This window comes from Solanum dulcamara, chromosome 11, assembly GCF_947179165.1.
Source record: "Solanum dulcamara chromosome 11, daSolDulc1.2, whole genome shotgun sequence".
Classification (NCBI taxonomy): Eukaryota; Viridiplantae; Streptophyta; class Magnoliopsida; order Solanales; family Solanaceae; genus Solanum; species Solanum dulcamara.
In genome coordinates, this window is record NC_077247.1 from 44,107,848 (window position 1) to 44,121,408 (window position 13,561).

Below are 13,561 nucleotides of genomic sequence, written 5' to 3' on the forward strand. Positions count from 1 at the left end.
AAATTCTCCACTCATGAGCTAGCTTTTGGGGTTGAGCTAGGCGCAGGTGCCATATTGTTACATGGTATCAGAGCTAAGGTCATGGGTTCAATTCCCAAGAGCAACATGCTGCATGAGGCGGGTGTTGGGAGGGTGAAGGGTGACTGTTAGGTAACGCCAACATCCTGCCTAGGGCAAGGCCCACACGGGGGCTGGGGTTAGGGGTGGACCCACATGGAGCCGAGGGGGTTCACCCGAACCCCCTCACTTGAAAAATTATACTGGGTTAAATTTGCAGTTTGCGTATATATACTAATTATTGAACCCCCTCAACACAACACTAGTACATATTGTAGTGGTTAAGGGCGTAAAGATCCACCCATAATAACTGAGATCGAATCTTAGTTGAAGGATTTTTATTGTTATTTCTGACCTTTCTCATTTTTTTTAAAAATTAGTCTGTCAACTTTTTTTTTAAGACCGTCAACTTTTTCAAATAGCTTTATATTGTAAATTTGGTTTCGTTAAATTATTAAATTATGTATAGTAATATTTCAATCAAAAAATTAATGTCCAAGTCTATATTATTACATATTCAATAAATTTTTTAATAAAAATATTTTATTTAGTTAAAAATTATTGAATTTAAGCTCGCTCATATATGATCCGACCCGTTTATATCTAACACTATGAGCATGATTTTTTTTCCGAACCCCCTGAATGAAAATTCTGGGTCAGCCACTGGCTAGGGTGACCCGGGTCAGAGCATGATCGAACATGACACTTGCTTGGTGGACTTAGTTAAGAAATAATGTTGCGCATTTGCTATCAACTATGACTTTTGGCATGATGGTAAGTACATTATGGTACACACTTGATCCTAATAAGTGGTATCAGAGCTAGGTCCATCCCCGTTTGGGCTCCCGATCCACTCTCCAGTTGGGCCTGGGCGTGAAGGGTGTGTTACAATGGGTAAAAAGTCCCACATTGGTTGGGGAATAGACTGGTGGTCTGCTTATATGGACTTGGACAATCTTCTCTTGTTGAGTTAGGCCAGGTGTCATATCTTTTCACTTACCTCCATTTTCTTAACATGGTGTCAAAGCAAACTGAGGTTCAGGGTTCAATTCTCATTGCCAAGCTTGATCTTTTTTCTTTAAAAAAGGCTTTTCTATGTGTTTGACCCATGACCAAGAAACAAGCCTACTCATGATGGAGTGATTTGAAGACATTAATTAGGAAACAACAATATGTTTCTATCTAGTAGTTTAAGCTTTTAGATGAGGTAATCATACACTTCCCAAACTACTGCTATTTCGTGTGGTTTGATGTCTACTTTGTTACCTGGTTGATCTTGTTTGATAAGTGTTTTAACTTGACTTGTATCCTTTTCTTTGGCTTGGGGTGTGGACACAGGGAATTTGTGCCGGTATCATCTGGTATGAATGAATATACTTTGACAAAAGAGGATGTGGGCTGCTGCTTGGCTTTTGTTTATGTACCCGTGAATTTTGAAGGTCTGATATTTGTAATTTAATTCCATCTCTTTTTACAGTCCATGAGCATTGTAACATCTGACTGTGCTTTGCAGGACAGGAAGGGAAATCTGTATCGATTGTGTCGCAGAAAGTTAAGCAAGGTTTGCTATTCTAATGTCTCATAACGTATCATCCTAAGATTGTTTCATGTAGTGAATCTTTTGTTAGGGAAGGAGTTCACATTGAGATACGATACTTTGTCCTATTGGTCAATCTAAGATGGGATGTCTAGGTGTGTCGGTCATAGTTTTTCGTTTAAGGTCAATAATTGTATTAGTAATGGAAAAATCTCCTATATAAGAAAAATATACCAAAAATAAGAGTATACAACATAATATGGAGAAATTTTAGATTATATCTCATACAACTGACATAAGTTGTGCCAGACACTCATTTTTTGTTTTGTTGACAAGTGACCCTTTGTGGGTCTACCTCACAAGGAAACTTTCTCTCTTTCTACTCTCCACATCCTGTGGTGCGTGCTCCTTCCATTGTCTTGTTCTGGTCTTTTCAGCTCCTACCACCTCCCACAGTGTCACATGCTGGTTAGGTTTGCTGAAGCCAATTATACAAGCCATACTTTATAAACCAAAATGCATATGTAACTTCTTTAAAATCTGATATAATTTTGTCTATAAGTTATCAGTATTCTGCATAGTGAAACAATACCAGTTTGTGGACTTATTGCTCTTTTTAAAAATCTAAATCACTGTTCCAGCTCCTCCTAAAGTGACAAATGTAAAGATAATTGGTGAACTAAAGGAGGGCAGTAAAATAACGGTAACTGGTATCGTTACCGGAGGAATTGAAGGAGCCAGCAGAGTTCAGTGGTTTAAAACAAGTTCATCAACATTTGAGGGTGAGAGCTATCTTGATGCATTAAGTACATCCAAAATTGCAAAGGTAATAGATATTAAGTTAAGCTCTTAAATATCAGTACTACGTGTGATGCATCAAATCAATAACAATTACTTAGTCATAAAATGATGTATGAAATCAATAAATGTCTGTTTTCTACAGGCATTCCGCATACCTTTAGGAGCTGTTGGTTACTATATTGTTGCAAAATTTACTCCAATGACTCCAGATGGCGAAGCTGGTGAACCAGTCTTTGTCATTTCTGAAAGAGCTGCAGAGAGTAAGTATAATACATTTAAATTTCATCTCTTATTTTGTGCATTTGTTCTTAACTTTGAATAATCAATCGACATGGATATTTCTTTTGCAGCTCTTCCACCCAACCTTAACTTTTTATCTCTGACTGGTGATTACGCCGAAGGTGGAATAATGACCGCATCTTATGGTTATATTGGGGGTCATGAGGGAAAAAGTATTTACAATTGGTATCTTCACGAGGTAGAATGCCATCTTCTTGTCTCAACATGACTGTAGGTTCTGTATTCTCTAGATTCTTTTCAGAATCCTAGCCGGACTGCAGAGAGAAAAATAACTGATCATGTTTATACCTACTCTCTTGGATTGGTATGTTATTAGACACCAAACGATGGATGGTGCTGAACTGATAATAAGTGAGAATATTCTCTGAAGCAGAGTATCCTTTACTCGGTTCAAATGAACTTCGAATTAGAAACTTCAGGATTTCATCAAATTCAAGTAACAAATGAGGAAGTAGATCTTGGATGATCGTTTATCTATGAGAGTTGGTGATGACTTTGTCCAAACATGGGATGATTCTCAACTTCCATAAAGAAACAGAATGGAAAAAAAACAAGAAATAAAAGGAAAGAAACATTAACACTTGACTTATCATATGAGGGATGCGGAACACTGAGAATGTAAAGTAAAAGCAAATGGATTCTATTGTTGTTTCGTACACAACTGGTGCAACGTCTATTTGAGTCTTATTTTATGAAAGCATATACTCTATAATTTGTGTTGCTGTAATGAAAATATACCTGTTATGAAGAAAAGACCATTTTTGTTTTCTGTATTTGAAGAACTCTTGATACATAAATTCGTTGCACGGGTTATCATTAGTCTTAATTACTGAAACTATACATGTGTCAAGGACTACTTTGTTGGTTTTAGACAAATCAAAAGCTAGAGTAAAGAGATTGTCATTGTGAATACCGTGAATGTTTAAGGTAGTTATGGCCTTATGGGTATAACATTGTAACTGGCTAGCTAACAGTTCTTAGATTGCATGATAGTTTTATTTTAACTTTTTCTTAAACTTAAAATAACATTCTTTTGTTGCTGTTTTTAGCTATCAGTGATCGGCTCTTCTTACTGCAGGTTGAAAATGGCTTAGGTGCTATGATACCTGACTTTTCGGGTCTTCTTCAGTATCGTATTGCGAAAGATGCAATTGGTAAATTCATATCTTTCAAATGTACCCCAGTTCGTGATGATGGGACAGTGGGCGAGCCAAGAGATTTTATGGGACAGGAGCGTGTTCGCCCAGGTAATGATATATTTCCACACGTTGGACGGATTTTAAGAATTGGTATGATTTTTATTCTTCTGTAGATATTCTAGAGCATACATTATTCTTAACGCTTATTGATGGTCTCAGAGCTTGCTGCAGTCCAGGTTCTAATGTTGTTTCTTGTCACAGAACTCCACGAGTAAGGCATAGGCCTAGTTATGATCCTGTATACATCACTTCCTGGGTGCCACAAAATTTAATTCGCTGTATTTCTCACAAAAAAACATACTAGTATTATAGGGTTTATGTAAAACAATCTCAGATTGTGATGAAGGGTACTTTTAACCTTCTTGGAAATGTGGGACCAGATTCCTCTTAAAAGATGCTATGAACATGAGTCATGACCATCTGTTGTGCCCTTGGGGTTTAGTAATCATTTGTTACTTAAATGGTATCTGATGAAATTCAGGTCCACTGTTATCACCTGGTTTTAGGAAGAGGGCTAGAAAGCTTCTGTTGCAAATACTTAGCAAAGTCTCAATCCTCTTTTCAAAGCCTTATTGCATTTTTTTTCTTTTCCAACAAGCACGACACATATTTAAATACTCTGACACTTTTCAAGGTTCACAAGAGGAATATGGTTGCAGAAATTTTATGCTGCTTTTTGATGGACTTGGATTTCATTAATTAGTTGTCACCTAATATTCTTTGTGTTGCTCATAAAAATTTTTCTTATTTTGATATTGCATGGTCTAGGAACTCCAAGATTGCTTTCTCTACGAATAGCCGGAACTGCAGTTGAAGGCACCACACTAAGTGTTGAGAAGAAATACTGGGGTGGTGAAGAGGGAGATTCAATTTACCGCTGGTTCCGGGTATTTAAATGTGTCTTTAAATGCTTAATCCTCTTTACGAGCAAATAAGCTGACTAATATGAATCTTAATGTGCAGACTAGTTCAAGTGGAACAAACATAGAAGTCAATGATGAGATGACTTCCTCATACAAGCTCTCTATTGATGATATTGGATTTTTTATATCTGTATCTTGTGAACCTGTTCGAAATGATTGGGCTCGTGGTCCTATTGTTATCTCGGAACAAGTTGGACCTACTGTTCCAGGTATTACCAAATGAAAATCTGCTTATGAATAGGTCAACATGAATTATTATTAGTTTCTCAACTTTTTGAATTGGTTGATCGGAAGTTAATAAGGTTACTTTCTTTTTTTCATATAACAAGATTACTCAGTTTGCTAGTTATTTAGGATAGACACGTAACCATGCCTGTTGCCTTATTTTTTAAGTTCAATATGATACTTAGATATGAGTAATATCTAAAACCCTTTACTACAGGGCCACCAACTTGCCATTCACTTGAATTTCAAGGATCTTTGGTTGAAGGAGAACGTGTGAGCTTTGTTGCTTCTTATAGTGGAGGGTACAGTTTCATATTAAAATCATCCATCTAGAACTTGAGTTTCTGAATTTGTTTTGGTTTGGTCTGAAGTTGAAAGTGTTCATGTGCAGGGAGAAGGGAGAATGCATACATGAATGGTTTAGAGTGAATCATGATGGTGGCAAAGACAAAATAAGCTGTGATGGTAAGGACATATATTGTCATAGCTTATTATAAGGGTGTAAAAACTTGTCCAGTAAATCAGTTTTGTTGGCAGAGTTTCTGGATTTGACTCTTGAGGATGTCAGTAATTGCATAGAGCTTATGTATATTCCCATCCGCAAAGATGCATTAAAAGGAATCTGTAGGAGCATATTATCTTACCCAGTAGCTCCTGGTATGTCATTTGCTCTTACATAATCTTTTGTTAGAAAAGGCACTTTCGGTACCAATCATGTTTGTAGCAGAATCAGAAGTTGATTATTTTATGTTGTAGCAAGTCACATTTTTCTTTTGCAACACTTGGGTATGCAAATATGTGAAAATTAAAGCGAAAGTATCAGTCTTGGTGCTGTTATAGGTTTCCCAACAAAATTGAAAAGTGTACTTTGAAAGTTCAGGTTTTGATGTATGCCATTGTTCTACTATTCGGATCACAAGTCTCTACTTCCATGACTGTTCTGCCACTAAGGACTTGACACTAATTTTTTGTCAAGTTCTTCAGACACATTTGGTTTCTGCTTCTTTTTGTTCTCTGCAATCAATCACATGAATTGATTCTCTTCTGGTGAAGCCTGAGAGGGATATTTCTGACCAAATAACATATCTTTGATTATTCATGATCCCAGAATGACATTAGCAGATTAGCTAGAATTTGAACTTCCTCAGATGTTCCAGTTTTTAACAACTTTTTATTTTCAGGATCTTTTAACAGTTTACGGTACTTTATTTTCTTGTGTTGCTCCATGCAGTTAACCTCCATAATTACACTGTTTGACTTTGCGCTTTTTATTCTTCTGTTAAATTCATTCATATTAAGTACTTCTACCTTATATTGATGTTGCATTGAGATAGGGGACCCAATTGGTGTTGAACTGTCAATTCGTGAATGCTGCGAGGGCGAGACAATAGTTCCCAAGCAGAGATACTTTGGAGGACAAGAAGGTGATAGTGAATATGTTTGGTATAGGAGTAAGAATAAGCTTCATGAATCTGCTCTGCTGGACTTGCCTAGTGTTACAGAGGATGTACATATTTGTGCAAGGACTTTGTAAGTCTTCTTAAGAGTAATAATTAATAACTTTGGCTACTTATTGAAAAAAACTCAAAAGAACACATCTCATGTTTGTTTATTCTGCGAGTAATCCTTTTTGATTATTTATTACCAGAACATATAAGCCATCACTTGAAGATGTGGGAGCATATTTGTCATTATATTGGCTGCCAATTCGCATCGATGGAAAATCTGGGAACTCATTAGCATCAGTTTGCGAGTCTCCAGTCTTCCCAGGTAGACCCCGATTCCTACTCCCGAGTAAATACATGTCTCCCTTCCCCATCATTGATAACAACATAAGATCTTGCAGTGTTTTTTTTTTGATAAGGTAAATAATTTTATTAACATTTAGGGAGAAACCCATATACCAAAATAAGAGAACCTACACCAAAATATGGTTCTCAACAGAGATCCAATCCTCTATACAAATTGTGACCTCGCAAGTACTCCAAAAGTAAACTAGGGACTAAACACTACTCTTCATTTTTACAAAATCAAGTTACACCCCTTGAAAAACTTTCCATTGTTAACTCTTTAGTATACAACAACAACCCAGTGAAATCCCACAACGTGGGGTTTGGGGAGGGTAGAGTGTACGCAGACCTTACTCCTACACCAAGGTAGGACAGCTGTTTTCGGGAGACCCTCGGCTCAATAAATGCATAAAAAGATGTCAGATAAGGCTAAGAAATTAAAAGCATTATGGAAAAACAAATAACGTAAGCGTCACAGATAAAATAGAGTAATCAAAGTATAGAAAGTATAGATAATAACAGAAATAACAAAAATTAGAGCACAAGAAATTGTAATGCATTAATGCGCCTACGAATAGTGAAGAATAACGAGACTATGTACGACCCTTCTACCCTAATGTGGGTCCTCCACACCCTCCTATCTAAGGTCATGTCCTCGCTAAGCTGTAACTATGCCATGTCTTGTCTAATCACCTCTCCCCAATACTTCTTCGGCCTACCCCTACCTCTTCTGTAACCATCCATGGCCAACCTCTCACACCTCCGCACTAGGGCATCCGTGTCTCTCCTCTTCACATACCCAAACCATCTTAGTCGCATTTCCCGCATCTTGTTAACTCTTTAGTATGAGATAGTATATTCTATTTCAGAGCTTTCAATTAAAGGGTGCTGGAATTCTGCCTGATATTCAGTCTAAAAAGGAAAGAATGCCATATAAAACGAAACATAGGGAGTATTTGCTTATTTCAAAGTGTTGTACTGAAGATGTCTTGTGAAATATGTGGCAGCTTCTCCAGTAGTTTCTAATGTTCGTGCGAAGGAACTCTCATCCAGTATTTACCTTGGGGAAGGAGAGTATTTTGGTGGTCATGAAGGAACAAGTTTGTTTAGCTGGTACAGAGAAACTGATGAGGGAACAATCACTCTCATCAATGGAGCATGTTCTAAAACTTATGAAGTTGTAGATGAAGATTACAATTGTCGTTTACTTTTCGGGTAACAGCTTCTCTAACTTTTTGACTGGATTTTGAAGTGTTTTATTGTGAGATACAGGGGCATAGTAGTTGATGCTTATATATGCAGATGAATTTTTAGTCCTCTGCCAGAATGTTCTTCTGTTCTTTTTTGAATAATCTTGTTAAAGAAAAAATATAAATAAACAGATGACTTATGGAAAAACATTAAAGAAGAGGTACTTGTGTAGTATCTTTTTCTTTCTAAAACATGTTACCCAAAACTTGCAGATATACGCCAGTTCGTTCAGATTCAATCATTGGAGAACATCGGTTATCCGAGCCAACTCATGTGATTCTCCCAGGTATTTGTCTGATCATAGCATCTGAAGTAAGATAGTCATCTATTGTATGTCATCATGTGGACACTGCCACTCTTCACCTTCACATGATTAGCTGTTTTGGTGCCATTGTGACATTACGACAACGTTTAGAAGTAACTGAGAAATGAATATAAGAGAACGATGTACTGGTGACTGGTGATTTGATAAATGCACAACAGACATTTTTGTAGGTGTTGTTGAGTATAAAGAGAGTACGTGTCTTGCTTCACACATATCTAGATTCTTGAATTTAAACAAGTATAATATTATTGTACTCTATAGGATATGTTTGGATATTCTCTATTTAATTATAGCATATTTGCTTTGTTATTATATAACATAGAAAATTTACCTATCATATTGTATGTTGACTGAAACTCCTCTGAGAATCCCTCTTGTACATTGTTGGTTAATCAAATCTCTTCTCAGTGGTGGTGAACCCACATGGTTACCATTGGTTGCTCAAGCACTCACATTGTCCAACTTAGATTTTATTATAGGTAACTAGGTAATTAGTGAAACGATGGATATATAAATTAGTGAGCACCCATGATCTTCAATCGACAAATGGTGCAGTGGTTAACAGACAGAAATAGGAGGTGCAACTACCTCTGCATTCAGGGTACCACTCCTGTTTGAATAAACTTTTTTTTACGGTTAGATCTTCTTTTTGCCCTTTTCTTCATTCATGGCTGATCCTTCTTTTCCTTCCTTATATATATTTTTTTGCTTCTCCTTTATTTCCCCTTCTTTCACCACAGAGTGATGAAACCTGGTTTTTCCTTTCCTTTTTCTTTTTCCCTTTTGCAAACACAAAGACACACTAGCCACCAAGTGAGGATGTCTATAGGCTAGAGCAGTAAAGCGAAAAAATCTATTTACTTGCAAAGTCTAGCTCTACAAAAGTAAGTCATATTTATTGTTTTGAAAAAAATATTAAAAACTCGTCGCAGACAACTGTGAATAAAATGAGGTGAGAATCGCCAATACCATATAAGGAGACAACAACAGTTCCCTCAATCAACGTGGGACAATCTAATAGAAAAGAAGAGTTTCTCAATCTTCTACTACAATTCCAACAGTCCACTTTCTAATTATCAGTCAAATCTTCAGCTCAGCAAATATTCCTTAGTGATTTTGCTTCTCTTTAGAGCATTCTTCATTTAGAACGTTTCCATTCACTATCTAGAATACTCTCTTTTCAATGCTTGTGAAAAGTTTACCAAGGTCATCTTCTGACAGTAACACTATGTCCACAGATATTCCAAGAATTGAGACTCTGGCTCTTACTGGGAAGGCTGTTGAAGGAGACATACTAACTGCTGTTGAAGTCATTCCAAAGAGTGAAATTCAAGAGCGTGTATGGGCAAAGTATAAGAAGGACATCAAATATACTTGGTACTTCTCTGTTTTCATCATCTGATATGTTGGGAATCAACTGTTTTTCCTTAATGGCTGATTTTTCTTTACTAGACATTATTTCATGTCAAGTTTGACAGTGATAATATAGAGATGATTTCTGTTACCACACTTGCTACTTTTCCTATATTCGGAGAAAAAGGAACCAAAAGCTGCTCATATTTCATGATTGATATTAGTTTTATATCTGCATCTCTGGAAATAATTTTGGGTTAGGGTTAAATATCTTGGTTTAAACTGAGATATATGGAAGCACATATAGTTGGTGTTATCTTAGTATGATTTACTTCTTTACTCTTTATGTATAATTTACTGCATCCAAGATTGCAAACTGCAATTGAGTCATCTAGCATAATCCAAAGATTGCATTGCTTCTGAAGGTTCTATTGTTGAGTATATTGAGAAGCTTCTGATACTTTATTGGCTGCTGCAGGTTCATTTCGACTGAAACAGGAAATAATAAGTCCTTTGAGCCATTACCATCACAACGTTCTTGCTCATACAGGTTACGGTTTGAGGACATAGGTCGTTCTCTTAGATGTGAATGCATCGTGTCTGATGTTTTTGGAAGGTCAAGTGATCCAGTGTATGCTGAAACTCCTTCAGTTTCACCAGGTCTTCTAGCTCTAAATTCTAATTTTGTTTCCACTTGTTGATACTTAAAGATAACCATAAATGTTAATGGGTAAAACATACCTGATTGTTGCCGTGTGTGGAATGGTCCCATACTGACATTCCTTTCTTGACATGAATTTGTAGCAGATTGTATTTTGGGTTCTCTATGTTTGGAATTCCTTCGTTTCTTTCTTTTATTTTTAAATTTGGTTGTGGCCGGTGTTTGTATCAGGTTTATGCTCAAAAAAGTGCAGTCACCCACTGTCACCATGTATTGTCTTTGGTTAGTTTGAGAAGAGGAAAAGTGAGCAAGTAAAAGTGGAAGGTCACGCTTTTCAGCTCCCAGTGATTTAGACAAAAAGGAGGAGTATATCCTTTTCTTTAACTTCCTTCCCATTCCAAACAACCAAAAGTAAATGATCTATGCTTTATCCAATGATGTAAGGAAATCAATGAGTTGTTCTACCTTTTACCCTTTGCCTCCCTTTTGTGTAAGCCAAGCATAGTGTTCGATTTCGGATTGGTTACCTTTCTTGCCAGCCTTCCATTTTCAACAAGGCTCGAGTGCTTCTCACAGTTAGTTCAATATGCTTGGGAAAATCCTCCTAACAGATCAGCAACTTATGATTGATTTCTTATTTGTTTCACTCTGTTAGAGGAAATTTGTTAATGCCTATGGCAGAGCCTAAAATTGACATGCCATTTTAGTAATTCTTCTGCAGATTCTTGTATGCCATTATAAATACTATTATTCGTGCTGATGGCTGCTAGAGTCTTTTTGATTATTACCAGACAGATCTTCAATTTAGTTTTAGCACATTGAATTTCTTTCATTCCTTTTACTCATATATTTCTGGATGAGTAAAATTTAGCCTAATCGGGCCAACATCGAATTTGCTGTTGTCCTTTGCTTGATCTCTCCCCCCTTGTGACCGGCTCATCCTTGTATGTGCTACCCTCCCCTCTGCATACCTAGGATATTCTTCCTTCTTGTTGACGTCTTAGCTTTAATATATCATGAAATAATTCTTATATTTTCTTTTGACAAATTGAATAACCTAACTTGTTCCCTAGCATCTCAATCATGTGTTCTATTGGGTAATTTTAAAAGTTTTGTATAATTCCATTTATAGTAGTTTATTTATGAATCTGCTTCTTCTCAGGTATCCCTAGGATGGATAAGCTGGACATTGAAGGTAGAGGTTTTCACACCAATTTGTATGCTGTTCGTGGTGTTTATAGTGGCGGAAAGGAGGGCAAAAGTAAAATTCAGTGGCTTAGATCTATGGTTGGAAGTCCTGACCTCATTTCCATTCCTGGTATGCTAAAAAATTGTTCCATCTGATTTTGGTTTCTTAGCTCATTTGCATTACTTTTGTTGGAGCTAAACATATCTTTAGTAACTATGCATTTGGTTGAAGCCAGCTATACAAAACCTTCATCAAAAAAAATAAAATGATTAGAGTCACTGAAACTGTCTGATTCTGATTAAGTTTCTATCTATTTTCCTCACCAACCTATTTGATAATTTTTCCTCTCAGCAGTGATTTCCTCTTGTATCTTTGTCTTCCATTTTCTGATTTTGTGGTAACTATATTCTCATGATAGTGTGTGAACAAGGAGCTTTTTTACAACATGTCTTCCTTCCACTCAGTCGTGTCCAAACAGAAATAATAAAAAGAAAAAGTTTTACTGTCTTAAGAGTAAAGGAAGAAGCAAGTTGTTCAGATGCAAATATTTAACGCTTCGACAGCAAGGTTCCTCTGATCCTTACTGTGTCTGAAGTGTCAAGGGAACTAAATTTTTACACCTTCGCAATGTTATACATCTTGCTGGAGTTCTGTAAATTTGAGCTTTTTATAACTCTTAAGGTATTCAATGGAGATTCATCTTTTATATCTATTTATTTGTTTTCAAGTATAAATCCCCATTGATCACCCAATAAGAACAAGAAAAGCATAAAGAAGGGGGTGGATAACAGATTGTATTTAATTTAGTACTTTGCTTGTATTATTTACGCGGTCCATTGCATCTATTTTACTTGCGGCAGAGTTTACTGAGAAAGCAAGCATCAGAAGAGGGTAACAAGAAAATGGCTCATAACTATTAGACAAGATTCAAAGATTCAAACTATCAATCTATTACCTTGTCGCCTTTCAAGCGATTACCTTTGGTGTAGGAAACCATTGTTCCTAAACCAAATAATGGGTGAACCAGTTTATTAGAACATTTATATATTTGGTCCTTTACATTTGGTAATCTCATCTATGCATAGCACCATGAAAAATTGATAGGAACTCTTCTGAAAGAAGATGGTTTTATTGCAGGGGAGACGGGCAGAATGTATGAAGCTAATGTTGACGACGTGGGCTATAGGCTGGTTGTGATATATACACCAGTAAGAGAAGACGGAGTTGAGGGGCATCCTGTTTCTGCTTCTACAGATCCAATTGCAATTGGTAAATCATCGTGAAGAACATTCATACAGTAATTTTATTATGAGTTCTTTTTATTGATCGTTAATTTTATAAGGAATTCTTTTATTAGCTGACTTCAGTTTCTTTGGCTTTTACGAGTGTAGTTATCATTCCTGTATCTTTCCATGTATCTCTGTTTCTTGAATATAATTCTAATTAGCATAAGTTTATGATGATGGGTGATAGCTGTAAATACTTGACTTTTTCAATCACAATAAGAAACAATTTTCTTGCTGGACCTGTGCAAGCTTGTAAATCAAATACTCTTCTCCCATTGAAGTACATGAGATCTGGCAGATTCTCTTTGTTCTGTTGGCACGTGTAGTTTAGTAGTATATTGAACATATACTTCAGGTGTAAGAAATATTATTGGTAAAACAGGTAGGATTACATGGTATACAAGCAACTTTGACTCTATAAGGATCCACTTGTTCTCCAAGAAGTGAAAAAAATCATCTTAATGTCTATTTGGTATTGGTGCTCCAGTCTTTCTGGATAAGTGAATCTTCAGACACTTTGGTGTATTAGCATGTAAATCACTATACTGACTATTCCGTTCACTTTTTGTTCCATAGAAGTCATCTTGATATTAAGCAGTTCACCATTCATTCTTGTAGTTTAAGTTTCTAAATTGGCAGTATTACCAATATAACCTTGATCATT

The 13,561-nt window shown here is 36.3% G+C and overlaps 1 protein-coding gene across 4 annotated transcripts in view; it reads left to right on the forward strand.

The window, feature by feature from the left end:
• LOC129873355 (187-kDa microtubule-associated protein AIR9) overlaps positions 1-13,561 on the forward strand; it is a 30,199-nt gene that overhangs the window by 11,770 nt on the left and 4,868 nt on the right. For all 4 annotated transcript variants that reach the window (XM_055948435.1, XM_055948434.1, XM_055948433.1 and 1 more), the window contains 19 exons: positions 1,396-1,496; positions 1,571-1,618; positions 2,236-2,420; positions 2,538-2,655; positions 2,746-2,873; positions 3,774-3,942; positions 4,663-4,781; positions 4,858-5,026; positions 5,260-5,344; positions 5,434-5,507; positions 5,580-5,699; positions 6,377-6,572; positions 6,691-6,812; positions 7,840-8,047; positions 8,296-8,369; positions 9,647-9,785; positions 10,240-10,421; positions 11,585-11,740; positions 12,749-12,880. In XM_055948435.1, the coding sequence (XP_055804410.1) occupies positions 1,396-1,496; positions 1,571-1,618; positions 2,236-2,420; positions 2,538-2,655; positions 2,746-2,873; positions 3,774-3,942; positions 4,663-4,781; positions 4,858-5,026; positions 5,260-5,344; positions 5,434-5,507; positions 5,580-5,699; positions 6,377-6,572; positions 6,691-6,812; positions 7,840-8,047; positions 8,296-8,369; positions 9,647-9,785; positions 10,240-10,421; positions 11,585-11,740; positions 12,749-12,880 (2,525 nt within the window). The remainder of the gene's footprint in view (positions 1-1,395; positions 1,497-1,570; positions 1,619-2,235; positions 2,421-2,537; positions 2,656-2,745; positions 2,874-3,773; positions 3,943-4,662; positions 4,782-4,857; positions 5,027-5,259; positions 5,345-5,433; positions 5,508-5,579; positions 5,700-6,376; positions 6,573-6,690; positions 6,813-7,839; positions 8,048-8,295; positions 8,370-9,646; positions 9,786-10,239; positions 10,422-11,584; positions 11,741-12,748; positions 12,881-13,561) is intronic.